Source organism: Dermacentor andersoni, chromosome 10 (assembly GCF_023375885.2).
Source record: "Dermacentor andersoni chromosome 10, qqDerAnde1_hic_scaffold, whole genome shotgun sequence".
Taxonomy (NCBI): domain Eukaryota; kingdom Metazoa; phylum Arthropoda; class Arachnida; order Ixodida; family Ixodidae; genus Dermacentor; species Dermacentor andersoni.
In genome coordinates, this window is record NC_092823.1 from 131961881 (window position 1) to 131976868 (window position 14988).

At 44.2% G+C, this 14988-nt stretch overlaps 1 protein-coding gene across 2 annotated transcripts in view; it reads right to left on the minus strand.

The window, feature by feature from the left end:
- LOC126545080 (RNA polymerase II-associated protein 1) overlaps positions 1–14988 on the minus strand; it is a 38948-nt gene that overhangs the window by 9989 nt on the left and 13971 nt on the right. For both annotated transcript variants that reach the window (XM_050192771.3, XM_050192772.3), the window contains exons 14-22: positions 13787–13842; positions 13431–13532; positions 10755–10980; positions 10401–10543; positions 9224–9434; positions 8715–8870; positions 7388–7518; positions 6904–7086; positions 4305–4403 (exon numbers count right to left, since the gene is read on the minus strand). In XM_050192771.3, coding sequence (XP_050048728.2) covers positions 4305–4403; positions 6904–7086; positions 7388–7518; positions 8715–8870; positions 9224–9434; positions 10401–10543; positions 10755–10980; positions 13431–13532; positions 13787–13842 — 1307 coding nt within the window. The remainder of the gene's footprint in view (positions 1–4304; positions 4404–6903; positions 7087–7387; positions 7519–8714; positions 8871–9223; positions 9435–10400; positions 10544–10754; positions 10981–13430; positions 13533–13786; positions 13843–14988) is intronic.

Here is a 14988-nt window from a genome sequence, read left to right on the forward strand (position 1 = left end):
CTCAATGGACGGTCTCATAGAGCCAAGAATCATCGTCTGGTGGTCTCGCGGGATGAAGGCCCACTGTTTGCAGGTAATGCCATTGTATCCGGTTTAGGCCAGAGCATGTCCACAACCAATGTTTGATTGTAGCCACGGATGCTTGAGTTCGGCAATATGGGCAAGTATCGACAAATTGTCCACGAAGGTGTTGTGGCCAGGCATTTGTGACCGATGGGGTGAGTGTTGCCCCCACACGGAGTCTCCACAACACCACCTCCTCCTAGCGGATAAGGCCACCTGGGAGGTTTGAACCACACAGTGGAAAATTAAATCTCAAGGGGTGCGGCGGAGAATCTCCTTGCGGTGGAGGAAATCACCCTTGAGGTCACTTGGGAAAGGCGATTCCAGAGTTGGTGGCAGCTCACTGTGGGTAGCGGCGTCAGCTTGTATGTGAGTAGCAATAGTGCTCCCCGTGGTATACACTGTATCCGAAGCTGACCGGGCATCTGTGCAGTAATGCGGTGTATTTCGTCTGTGAAAGGGTGCGCACTGTATACCTTCCGAATCACCTTTATGGCCGAGGTGGGGTCAGTGCGTATTATTATGTTTGATGTCAGCAACACGGAAGCAGCTGTCGCCCAGTTCGTTGTGTCTTGTAGAGCCAAAAGTTCAGCACAGACTAATGGGACTGAAGTTGTCAGACAGTACACATAATTGGCACTTATGGATGGGTGCCCTGCCACCACAGTGGATGTAACCACTTTTTTGCCCATGCAGCTCGCGGAACACCCATGCAGCTCGCAAGTGAACTTGTTGGAAGTGCAGCACCTGCTTCTTCTATGTGGCACCGGAAGGTAGCCAATGGACAAGGGACTGGGTTTCAGAGACGGCCGGTGGGTTTGTTGTCTGTGAGTTGCTGGTGACCCCAGGGTGGAAAGGTGTCTAGCGAAGATGGTGAGATAGAAACCTGACTGCCCATGTATGCAACCAAGTCAGCAGCAGGTTACAGAAAGGATGGTTTGAGATCCCTTGCTTGGCAACGTTGATAAATCAACTCGTCAATGGTGTTTAGTTGCGTCTCTTCCTGAAGTGTCAGGATTGGCGTGCATCATGGAAACCAAGCGATGACGTGCATTCCTTCCTTGTTGATGCATTCTAGACGGGTCCCATCTCTAACTGTGAGGTGCTGGAATTGAGCTGAATAGATAAGACGAGGCTGCAGCACTGTTCGAACAAGTAAACGGCCAGTCTTGGTGTGGGCACCTCTAGCCTTGGAGCAGATGCATTGTATCAGATGAAGTACCTGGTGTGCTTGCTGCTTAATTTTGTGGATCCAAGCTTTTACTGAGCCATTTGCAATGATGATGACGCATAGTACGCGGAGCTGACGTCAGAGCATATTCAGATTGGTGCAGGTGGATAGGCGTGTTCAGAAGCCGTCGACGGCCCCAGCAGTTTGCAACTGACAGTGTCTTCTTTGTTGGAAGTGTCAGTCCTATGGATTTACATCACTCTTCAGCTGTGTTGAATGCTTCCTGTAAAGTGGATTCCTGTCATTGCAGGTCGTTGTGAACACTCTATATGATAATATTATCAGCGTATATAATGTAGTACATGTCCGAAATCGCTGCCATAGCCCACCCGAGGGTTAGCATTGCCAGGTTCAAGAGCAACGATGCAAGCACTGACTCCTGTGGCACTCCTCGCTTTGTGTTGAAGCTGCTGGTTGCATGTCCCGCCACACGTATGGCAAACGTCTGCTGAGTTAAAGGGCCCCTCACCAGGTCTGGCCATTTTGTGCTGACAAGCGCAGAGCGTACAACGCATGATAATGATCGTGTCTGCAAAGTACTACATCGCTACGTGCCACGAAAAGATCTGAAATTTCAAACCGAACACCATTTTTCCTTCTTCTCGTGGCCACTGTGCTCCAAGCCGAATGATGATGTACTTGTGTCCCTGCACCTACACACTCGTGTCCGCAGTGTGACGTCACTCGTGGTGACACGCGACTTTGAGTATTATTCAAGGCACCATCTGTTATTTGTGAGATCTGTTGCTTGAATTGACGAATTGAAGTTTAGAGAAATAATAAAACACAAACGGAATATCTGTGTGTTTTCTGTTTTACTTTGCGCCGAAGCAAGAGAGATGTATTTCCGTATCGTCTGCTTGTTCCCACAGTCGTACAGTCACATGTGCAGGTACCAAAGCTATGTCATTTTCTACCGTGTTCCAGCGCGTGATCATGCTCTGCAATCTGCTTGTTCTGCCTCAGTATTCGTGTAGCAGTGAATTATATCGCTAGTCATGTGTCCTTGTGCACAGTGCACAAAATGGTGCGCTGCGCGGAACAAGGCAATGAAAACAGCTTGCATGCAACGCTGTCAGCGGAAAAGCGCAGCGCCACAAGAAGAAGGAAAAGAAAAAGGTGAGGAGAAAAAAAAATGAAGGCAGGGCCCGTAACGTGTGCATCACGCGATCCTTGAGGTCCTGTATGGGAGAACGCAGGGAAAGAATTTCGCTTGTGGAGGCTAGACAGGGTGTGTGGAGAGAGTCTCTCGCTATGCAGTGGAGCTTGCCTCCTGAAATTGCGGGTTAGTGATCTTCTTGGGTGAAGGAAACCGGTCAATAAACCCACACATGCTACCTGGAGGCATCAATGTTGCTGGATTCGAGACCCTCGTTATGTAATAAACGACATGAAAGGGGGTTAACCGAGGGGCACGATATTAGTCATATCATAAGAAGTTAACAAACACTGACACCAAGGACAACATAAAGAAAATTCCTTGTGCTTAATAAATGAAATAAAGAAATGATAAATTAATGGAAATGAAAGTAGATGAAAAAAACTTGCCGCAGGTGGGGAACGATCCCACAACCCTCGCATTACGTGTGCGATGCTCTGGTGTCAGTGTTTGTTGGCTTCTTAAGATACGACTAATAAATATCGAGCCCCTCGGTTAACCCCCTTTCTTGAATCGATTGAGTGCTTCCAAAGCCCCTGAGGAAGTCCTCGGTGCTTTCGTTTTTATTTTGCACAAGCAGATTTATATTTAACAAGTGGGCTTATGTCAGCCATCATGTCGATATGATGGCTTGAAAGATCATGCCATAACTTTGCTGCCACTTTTCCCAAAGTGGTAAAATGTTCAACTTATACAAAGCCCTGCCTAAAATTTGCTGTTTGAAAACACACTGAAAATGCAGGTACACAAGAAAAATGTTGAAAATTGTTATACTACTTAAGTGCAGATAGAAGTTATCCGCATATGGGTTCAATGTACATATAGTACTTCTGCCATAAAAGTGTAACAGGAACACACAGAACTAAACCAATACATTACCTTATTTACTCAATTGTAAAGAGAGTTTTTTGTCAAAATTTTTATTGCTTGAAGCCGACCCTTGCATTATATTTGAATAACGTCGAAATAAAATCTCCCCTCGAGTTATATTTGAGTAAATATGCTAATTTTGTGTTCTGTCAAATATTTAGAGCTATGCCTTTTAGCTTCATGCATTATTCATTCGTTATGCATTATTAATAAATAATGTATAGCGTGCTGACTAGTAGTTTACTGCTAAAATGTTAGAAGTACTGAATTTTTTGTATTTTATTTTATATTAATGGTTCCACTGCACTGCTTGACTCTGGGACTTGCTTATGTACACTCATAGGTAACAAATACAAAACGCACTAACCAAGAGCACTCAGTGTAGTAGACGCCACTGAGGCGCATCCATTCTGCCACGAATGAGCACAGGTGTGCATCCATTGAGGTACAGATGACATAATTACTGATGCAACCAATCAAAATTGGTACTGTCTCTTACATATACCTTTTTCCTCTCCATATGTCCTCTTCCCCTTCACAGGCAAATTACCACAGCATCACACCCATTACGTTGAGAAACACAGAAAGTTGGCCTAGTTGGTATAAGTCAATTTCCGGTATAACGGCATCACAGAAAATACAAGAGACGAAAAAAGTAGACACACCATGGCTTTTGTCCTTGATGGCTTGTCACATTCACAAAGAAAAAGACAATCGCATCAGTCATCCATCAATTATACTGCACGAGAAAGGCTTCCCGTTTCCGAATGGATAACATCACTTCATACAACCACATATTTTATTATGCATTTTGTCTATTTTAACTTAAAGCTTGAGTTGAAAGTTTGCGCTTGTGTTCACCAAGCTTACTTTTCCTGCCTCTAGAATTTCTTGTGGTGCCATTAAACCAGAAATCAAAACCCATCCCGTAGTGCAAAGAAAGCTTTGCTTTATTTAAAATATTCAACTTCAGCCACCCACCTTGTCATTTCCTCCAGAGCACAGAGCTGATGCAATGGCAGGTAGATCCAGTCATACGGAAACAGGGGCTTCGTTCTCAACGTCAGTGACACCGATGCGCTGTAAAAGAGATAAATACACAGAGAGGTCTGAGCCCATTTGCTTGTGTACTGACTATGTGTACTGACTTGTGTAGTGACTATGCCTACATGCATACAAAGTAATGAAATGAATTGTAAAGCTGGCCCATTTAAGAATATTCTCTTTCTCAATGTCATTTGTGACAGCAAAAGGTTAAAACACTGCTGGTTGCGATGTTGGTGAAATGTTGCAATTTCATACGATACATATTTTGTAGGTATAGTTGCAGGCTATATAAACCCTCGTATGGTGCATTTCAAGGCATAGCAAATACCACGCTAAATAAATGCTGTGTACTTATGATGAATCAAATTTTGAGTAATATTAAATTCTGGTTAAGTCTTTCGTTACCGCGAGAAAATGGTAGTTTTTTGTAAGTCTGAGAGAAAAAATTATTTACCACTACAAATAATATTCAAGCACACATCGCAGCATAGCGTGTTGTGCATAATGAAAGGCTCTTTCCAAAAACATATGTTGCCAAACAAAAAATTTATTATGTAAAACAAAAATTCAAGAAAGCACCATTTTTGCTGCCAGTTGATAAAAACAATTAAAGAAAGACATATCTACAAGAAAATTAATATCGAAGAAAATCCAGAATATACATTTCAAAGGTAAATAACCCAGGACTAGTGTCGGAAAAAATCAATGCTCAGTACATCACTGTTCTTTGGATACAAAAAAAGAAACTATGACCAGTTCATCGCTCATGCTGTACGGTGAAGCAATTCCTGGATATTGTGAAGCATAGGTGAACTCCACACTTTCCCAACAAAACGTCTGGCTTTTGATAAATTTTGCGGTCCTCGTAACATATTTTGCAGTTCCACCTCTTCGGCATCTTCCAAGGATGGTCCGATGAGAACTCCAAGTAATGTACTTCACCAGTTCGTCTACAGTCATGCACCTCTTCCAGGACCGATCGCACTCAGCGTAGCTGGGCAACTAAAAGATTATGCATCCATGCATATCTGTTTGCATTTTTGCAGATTGTCTTTATCACCTCTGTAGAGAAGAAGAGATGGAAGAAATCCTGCACCATTGTGAACTGTCTTGCGCTGATCCATAGTGCTGGGCCGAGATGTGCTATGGGCGGCCTTCTTGGCGTGAACGGAAGTTTCTTTGCTGCCAATGGCAGCACATCATAACCAAGCAAAGCATGCACCCTGAAGATAATCAGTAGAACTCTCAGGTCATGCAAAAAGATAGACAGATAAGTGCGCACAAGGAAAGAGACTGCTCAAGGCTGTGAAGAAAACTCGCCGGTGAACAGCTGCAGATGTCTCATGCTGACTCAAAACATTGTCACTGTCAGAGCTTCAATCTGATTTGCTGTCATCTTCTGAATCATAACTTGAGTCCTCATCACTAAACTGAAGTGCGGGTGCAGCATAGTTTCGAGCATGACCCTTTCCTCGCAACGCAGCTATTTGGGATGACGCCATGGGAGCGACTTTTGATAACTGCGCAGTGACACCGGCAGCACCCCTTGCCGTAATTTTACGAGAGAAGCAAAACCGAAACTCTTGGGAACTAGTTGAAAATGCCAGGTCCACATGTTGTACATGTGGCGGACCTTTAGAAATACACTTTGGTGGAATAAAGTGACTTGGACTCCAAACCAAAGCTCACTAGTGGTCAGCTGGCGTAATTTTCGGTAAATTATCACTGCTCAGCACTGTTGGATGGTAAAGCCGGTGATGCAATTTAATTCTTGACTTGCTGGGAATCATTTGATTACAAGATTTTGATGCTAGTGCAGTGTAATTGTGGGTGGCATGCTTTTTTCTCAAGCGCAGCAGAAGGTGACAGCCATGCCTGTTTTCGCAACAACATACGCACATCAGTTCACAAGAAGGTCCGTCAAAAATCACATCGCCGGAGCGCGAAAATTTAAACTGATTCTGAAAGTTCAGTGCCTGTACTAACTACTGGATGGCCTTAAGTGGATAAGAAACAGCTCCAAGATGTCAAAATCGGTGATCTAAAGCATTGATCACCGATTATCGATTTGAATGGGTGTGGTAACAAATGAGTTTTGAAGCTAACCTTGCTACTTTTGGTTAGCTCAATGAGTCTTTCTTTTTTTTATATACAGTTTGAGGTAGCTAATTTAAACAAGGCATTCCTTTAAGTCAAACGTTTTGGCTTTCCAGGGCTAGGCAATCGGGTCAAAAACGATTGGTGAGGGGTCATTTACCAAGTGTAAATAGTTCACGCCTACCCACATTTGGCATTCACGTTGCTGTGTATGTTGATGAGCAAAACTAAAAGATGGCAACCATGGACCTAGTCAAGTTTACAGAGAACACATTGCAAATCTGATTACATATTACTGCATAGTTCTGTTTCTAACTCACACTTTTTCATATTCGGATAATCCAAACAAAAAGATGTGGTCCCCAGGGGTCTGAATTAACACAAGAGAACTGTAAAAGCAGGCTGGCTTGCCAAGTCCTGCGAAATGGGTACCAACCTTTCATTGAGCTGTCTTAGGCTAGCTTCAAGTGTCTTCAAATAGGCACCCTTGATATCTGACAGCACTGCATTGTCCAGTTTGGCACTGGCAATTACGGGCATGGAACACCCTGTGATACTTTCCACCCGAGTTATCGGAACATTCTCCATTGACAGTGTTCTGTAGTGGCTGGACTGTGACCTAGAACAAGATAAAAGATGCGCACAAAATCACTGACAGCCCAAAAGCAGTGCCTTCATTCAAATGCTTCATGATTGTGCCTTTGTGCTCCAAATCATAGCTTTCGAGCAACACGGTAATTGAAAGTTTGCACCCGCTGTGACGTCACAGAAACAAGTGAACATAACTGGTAGGCACATGTATACAAGTCCTCTTTCATGTTGCACAGCAGTTTGTTTGCCATTGCTTTCTTAGGTTCTTATTGCCTACAGATGGGTCTAGCACTCTTTAATCTAATCCAGAGAAGGGTCAGGATTCTCACCAGGCAAAGTTTGGGGCAAAAGCAATTTCCTCAAGAACTTTGATATACTGGTGTTGAAAGCCTGGGGCACATGTGGACAGAAGGGCCAGCGAAACTTCATGGTAGAGCGCGGTGTCATTCTCGGCTAAAGTCTGAAAGAAACGGAAAGACAGTTCACTGTACTCTTAGAACGAAAAGTAGACGAAAAGTTACGCCTGACCAAGTTCAACGAGTGCTCAACAAGATAGTGATGGAGTTTAATGTCCTAAAGCAACGTGAAGGCTTTGAGAGATGCAGTTATAAGGGGCTCTTGGTTGACTGTGAACACTCAACAGTTTATTAAGGTGCACCCAAAAGCAATATTTAATGCGCACAAGTAATTATGAAAACAACCCTAATCAGAATCCAGAGGCCAGGGTCAGGAACTGAACCTGTGATCTTTTTCTCAGAAGTAGAATGCCACAGCCATTGAGTTGTCACAGTGGGTGCCTGACAAATATAGAAAATTAGAAGCCCTAGCTTGCATAAGCCAAGTTGTAGCACTTTTAAATCCAGGGATTAGCATGACATGTCTGTTAAGATTCGTAAGATTGTGTTTTGAGGCACTCGGAACTCAAAACCATATCTTATTTACTTGAAATTCCACAAGCCGACACTGCACCAGTCAGAAGGCTTCATGTTTTTTCAGGTGCTGTCGCTCTGATATTCAAGTATGAGGTTGACAATCTGATGCAATAGCTTTCATACAGTTTCTTGCACTTGAAAATGCTGTAGTAGTTGGTGTGGTATTGTTTGTGCCCCTGAGCGGGCTTGAATGCGAAACCCACAAACCAAGAACGTGCTGGGTCACAGCACCAAATGCAAAACAGCTAAATCGAAATAACTATGAGCCAAGACCTCACTGGCACACTTCCCTTGCACCTTGCACAACATATCGCATTGTCACATTGTAGTGACAATCAAAAATAAAACTGCCAACAGCACTAGTTAAAAATTGGAGCACAACCTGATTACAGAAGATTTTTTTGCTATAGGCTCGGTGGCAGTATTGGGAAACATACTGGTTTAAAGAAGGCACGTAAAAAATTATGTCAAATTAAGCTGACGCCCATTCAGGCAATTAAGGCGACAGCTTTCCCTATCTAGGTACATACTACATGCTGCAGACTATTCATGGCAAATTAGAGTAATTAGCAACAGAGCTGATCAAAAACATAAACATCTTTTCTGTTCTATTCTGTTCTATGCCACTATTGGTACAGTTGCTGGCTCTATATGTGGCTTTGCAGCCAGTGACACACAGCCACACCCATGTACATGACTGGCAGCCATTCAATGTTCAACCCACCTCAGACATTGCAAGTAGCTGCAGCTCAAACACAAGGTTGAACTCTGGGCGGCAAAGCCATCGCTGACAGCAGTGCTGAGTCCAGTGCTTAGCGTGAGAACAGAGTTGGTCCAGGTAGGTCTTCATGCCAGCATTACAAAGAAGGCTGGTCTTCGCCTGGGAAGGGGGAAAAAAAATGAGAAGGGTGAATGCACAAAATCAAAATGTGCAATACATGCACTTTACACTTGCGCACTGCCTACTTAAAAAAGAAAAAAATTACTGACACTATTAATGCTCAAAAGTATAGACTCAGTACGGGCAATATCAAATGGAAGAAGTTCACATAAATGAGTTGTCTCTATAACAAGTTGTAAGGCTCTAAACCAACATATAGAGCCAGGGAAAAAGAAAGGTGGAAAGCAAAATGCAATTTGCAAGCACCATAAGCAATTGCAGAAGCTACAAGCAGAACATGGTCGCCACATCTTCGACATCATTTATTTCTAGCGTGAATGAACTCTTCTTACCGCAGAGAGCTCTCCATGCTTGCCAACTTCAGACTTGGTCGCCATTGTGCGAAGCAGCCTGGCCATAGCAGCCAGGAGTTCAAAGGAAGCCATGTCCCAACCCTTGCAGGGGACAGGCTCCTCGGATGCAACACATGGAAGGCACTCGCTGGAGCTCGAATCTGACTGCACTTTATTTCTTTCACTTTCGGCCAGGAGTGAAGAGCAGGTGCTGCAAGACAGCACATGTCATAGATTGCAGCAATGTGCTTTGCAACTTTGTGATGCAACACTGTGTTGGAGCTTATACATTAGCAAGAGTGCTGTTCCGTGCTCTTTAATTTGAGCAACATGTTTGTAATTTACTGAGTTTTTCGTAAATAGGAATGCCAGATGCACATGACGCTTCCTGATAAACCGATGGCTTATCTCAAACTTTGCCCAGAGGTACCATTTTGCATTAAGTTTAGCTTAACACCCTGGAAACAGAGTATTAAACAGGTGTGTCATCTGCAGCTATTCCACTAAAGAAGTTTTGATTCCACTGCAATGGAACTATGGTATCATCTGTCATGGTTATGGCAAAACATGACCTCCGAGCGTCACCCAATCCCAGAGGCTATGGACGAAACTAGTGTCCACTGTAGCTATGAGACGTCACCACCATTCTGTTGCAGTGGAATCAACATGTTTTGAGTGGTGCCACCTTAGGTGACACTCACTTGGATTTACTGTAGACAAAACAGGTAAGTAGTGCCTGAAAATGTGGTATTACACTAAACTTCATGCAAAATGATCCATCCATGGGAAAATTTTAATCATATAGCGGTTTAGCACGTACACCTGGCATTTCTATTTATGTAACACTCAGGAGACATGATAGCCTGTGTTTGTATTTATTTATTTTATATGCGAAATGAAGTATAAATCTGCACATTTTATTCTTTTGTGGCATGGCCGGTTACGAAGAGCAGAGAACTTCATCGAGCATACTGAGGACCTTTTTGTCCACGTCACTTATGGCTTGGGTAGAGCAAAAAGGCACAGCCTGTCAAAAGTTCCCAGGTCATAGCATGGCGTTACTAGTTGTACTAACAGAGTATTACTATTTAGTTGTTTTCTGGTTTCCCGGCCCTACCAATGCCATCAGGGAAGGAGACAGTCACACAGGGAAAGAAGTCAAGTGAGTGAGGCATACCTGAGCTGCAACGTAACAAGTGGGGCAAGCTGCGACTTGAGAACCAGCTGCATGGCATTCACTACACTGGTGTCGGGCACTTCGCCCAGTTCGCACATGGAGGACAGGCAGTGCAGCGTAGCAGCCACAATATACACTCCTGTCTGCATGGAAAAAAAAAAAAAATCATAGAAGTGTAGCCCAGTCTGTAACAAACCTACACTCCTAAGGAGGTGCTGACCAAAACTTAACACAACTAATGGTGTTCAGACTTCAAGCTTCCACTATTGACACTTTCGTGGACACATACCAGCCCCCAGGCACAAAGCCTACAGACCTTAAGTTGGTGCAATGTGTCCTAATGCCAAGGCATACCTGGATCGAGTGAAGTTCGGTTGCCCTAGAGAGAAGAGTCAGCCATCGCTTGGAAACAATGTTCAGCGCGACACTCAGTCCTGCCAAGGATGACCTCGCAGCATCTGTGGGTAACATGGCCAGGCAGTGGAGTAGGTGGGTGCCGTACTCGAGGTCAAAGGGCACTCCATCCAAGTCGAGCGCTGAGAATAGCTGCAGCCTCCTCGCCATCACAGAATACAGATCCCTGAGAAGGAAGGTGTTGGCAATACTAATCAATAATTCAATTTTGCATGATAGTAGCTGATATTCGTTGCTGCACATTTATTCGGCCAAGGAATGGTCTGCAACAGCTATCTCCAAAAGCAGCACTTCATCATCGTCATAAGCTAATTTATGTTCATTGCAAGACGAAGGCCTCTCCCAGTGTTTTCCAATGGATGACTTAATGAAGTGGCGCGCACTCTCAAGCGGCCATCAGTAAGGCATTATGGGAATCTTGAGGGGAGGTGCTCCGTTGTCTGCTTCACTTGCTTCCACACAAGTAAGATGTGCCTTGTCTAACTAGAGTCAATCCTTTCTTCTACCATCTCAGTTAACCATCACACACCAGGTTACATAGCACAACAAAGATAAGCGCAACCCAAGTGGTCACAAAATGCCATGCGGGTACCACAGCCATCCACGCAGTTGGTGTCCCGTGTACACCTGCACTGCGGCAACCGCTTTTTGCCTGCTGGGTAAGTGCAACAAAGCCTGTAAGACGTGATCTGCTTTCGCTAAATGCACAAGATGCACAACTGCAACACACTGGTGAGAAGGCAGTGGTACCATCAGAACATGAAGTTGTATGTTCCCTACTACTCTGTTGCATTTCAGCTGTCCGTATGCGTGGAGACTTTCCTGCAGCAATAACATTTAAAGCGATTCGTTGCGTAAAGTTTCTCGAGGAGCTCTCAGTCGTGTGTGTTATGGACTACAATATGCCTCAAGGCAGGTTAAATACTGAAAGTGTTTTTTTGAACGGATATCCATGAATGTGTCTTTCGACATGTCTTGACAAGTTGACAGGGACCACCAACGGATTGTAAAAAATTTGCCTGCCACTGGTGCTTACTTCCAAGTGCGTGCTGGAAAATATGTCTTGGTGTATACCGACAACAGGTACCGCGACTGTGCTTTTATATTTAACAGCATAATGCTCTTGGTGCCACAAGTGATGCTTACTTTTCTAAAGTCAGCCATTTCCCGTTTCACAAAACACTGCGCAACCCCTATTGACTGCAGTAGCCTTCTGACAAAGTTTACAAGCCTTACACACGTTCGCAGGCAGAAAACTTCTCAGAAATTTCTCGCAAGTCGAAGGCTGCGTTGGCAAGTGCAGCCAAAGAGCCTCCGAAAAAAAAAAAGCATCAGCTGCTGAGCCCACACATTTCCGTGCATAGATCCAGCGTGCGCAGACAGCGTGAGAAATTTCGTGCGCATCTAAGTGCAAGAGGCGTGAGCTTGAACCGGCTCGCATCGCCCTGCCCATCCACAGGGACCAATCTGAGCACACAGTTTTCAGAACATTTTGATGGCGAGCTCAATGTGTGACTGCGGTATCTAGCAACACAGTGCATGGCCTCCAAGCCAAAACTGACCCTCAAAGTTCACATAATGCTCTTGGTGCCACAAGTGATGCTTACTTTTCTAAAGTCAGCCATTTCCCTTGCCATTGTGTCAGCTGACCACATTCCTACCCCTTCAAATTTCCTAATTTCATCACACTACCTAATTTCTGCCGTCCTTGACTGCATTTTACTTCACTTGATGCCCATTTTGTCACTTTAATAGACCACAGATTATCTGTTCAACGCATTACATGACCTGTCCGAGTAAAAAAAACTTTAAATTAAATTCTAAGGTTTTACATGCCAAAACCATGATCTGATTATGAGGCATACCATAGTGGGGGACTCCAGATTAATTCTGACCAGCTGGGGTTCTTTAACGTGCACCCAATGCACTAAACAGGTGATCTTGCATTTCACCCCCGTCAAAATTCTGCCACCGCTGCCGGAATTTGATCCCGCGACCTTGTGCTTAGCAGTGCAACACCATAGCCGCTAAGCCACCGCAGGGGGTGACCTGCCCAACTTAATTTCTACCTCTTAAGCTCAACTTGAATATGAGAAACTCCCGTTTGCTCTGTAGTCCACGCCCTTGTCTTCCCGTCTCTTAAATATGAGGGGTAAAAACTTGGGCATGTTGGTAGCTCATGTTTGAAATAAGAACAGCACGAGAAACAGGGACAAACAAAGAAAGAAACACAGAGCGCTTTTTTCCAACAACTTGTTGGAAGTCAACGCTGTGTGCGTCTTTCTTTGTGTTTCCCTGTTTCTCGCACTGCTTTTACTTTAAACGTCTCTTAACGTTACACCTATAATTTTTTGTTTCATCACTTCTTGGGCAGTCCTTAGCTTCTTCTCAAGCTTAAGTCCTACTTAGATTAGAGGGAATATGGTAACACTGAAATAGATTAACAGACTTCTGTTTAGGGATATTGAAATGAGTCTAAGAACATAAATGGGGAGCTAGGGAAAGAAAAAGTATTCTGCCGCATGTGCTGCTAAACAGAAAGAAAGAAAGAAAGTAAGAAAGAAAAAGAAATGAAAAAGAAAAAGAAAAGGTGAGAGATGTGGTACCAGTGCTCACAGGCACAATTCTCCACCCAGACCGTATGTCAGAAGAATGCGCCACGTCCGAAGTGCTTCTAGGGCCAACTGCAGGCAATCTGTGGTCGGCAACTGGCTTGAGCTGCACATGTGAAAAAAAAAAGGGGGGGGGGGGGGAGGGGAATGTATCAGTTTGAACCAAGAAAAGTTGAGCTGTGGGCTTCAAAGCACATGAAGGCTTTGCCTACAGTGGCTGCAAATTCCTAGTGCTGTGAGGAGCTAAAGTACTTTGCATATTGCCGAGTGCAATGAATGCCAGCTATACTAAAGTTAAACAAACCACAAACTAACGGCAAGAAGCTAGCTTTACTATCAATGGCAGCAAAAGACACCCACCTTGGCTCCAAGGCTAAGTAGGCAGTCAAGCACAGCTCAAGCCGGTGCCTCTGTATCTGTGAATGAATGGGGAAAGAAACAGGAGGTGTTCATACAACACTCATCGAATGTGCATTTGTGACTAGGCTACATTCAGCCACCTCACCCACTGTTTGATTCCATATCTGCACTCTGCTCTCAGACTAAACATGAACATAAAAGAATTAAAGCATTAGAACATCAGTAAAGCTAGCCCTGATGACAGGCTGCTGAAAGCAAAACAGGTGAGTGGCTCTGATGTGCACAATACAAAAATTCTAGCCATGCTTGCTACATGTGTGCAGGTGTTTTTCAAGAAAGATCAAGAAACATTCAAGAAATTTAGCAATAAGGTCGGAACGAGGGTTAGTGTGAATTACAGCAGCGCTGAGCGTGCTGCCATGAAGTCAGATCTCAAGGCAAGGTTCTTCGTCATTCAAATTTTTGTTATCTCCAAAGGAACCCCACCCTCTCCCTAGCCCTGTGTGTTGAAGCTCCCTTCTCCTTTTCTTTATGGGCTGCCATTCTGCATTTAGCAGTAGGTGAATAGCGCCCCCGCCGCCAGCAAACCCATATGTCACCCCTTCTCGCGGCACTCCCTTGGTCCGCGCAAAGCGCTTGGCGATACGGCTGAGAGCCAAATCATCGTTGAAATTTTCGGCTCGGTCGTGTCTGTTCTGTCGCCATTGCCCATGCGAGGGCTGCAGCGTCTAGAGTGTCATCCTCTGTCACTTGAATGCTAGCTGCAAAGTGATCCGATTCATATCAGATGTCACGTGACTGATTCATCCACAATTACGTTCGTTGTGTGAATACAGCTTTATCAGCACCGCCAAAGAGGGAAGGGACAGCCGCTGGCAGAAGATGCGACGTGGACGAGTCGTGCATCCGCAAATGGAGACTATCTTTGCAAAGATTTGAGCGTTGTTGTATGCTGTTATTTTGGCAAATTATGTGCACTTTGTTTTTTCCCAGGCTGTTGTAATTGGGGGTGCAGGTTATAAATAAGAAGTGGCAGGTTATGTGCCAAAATATATGGTACGACAGGAAATCTTTTACCAGGAGTTAGCAGTTGTATGAACATCAGTACTCTCTATAAGTTGCTCTACTAACTTAAGCTGTTTACCAAGAAGGGCTGCAAGAATAACAAATAACATGTTGCAGACTTTGTACCAAGGCACCAA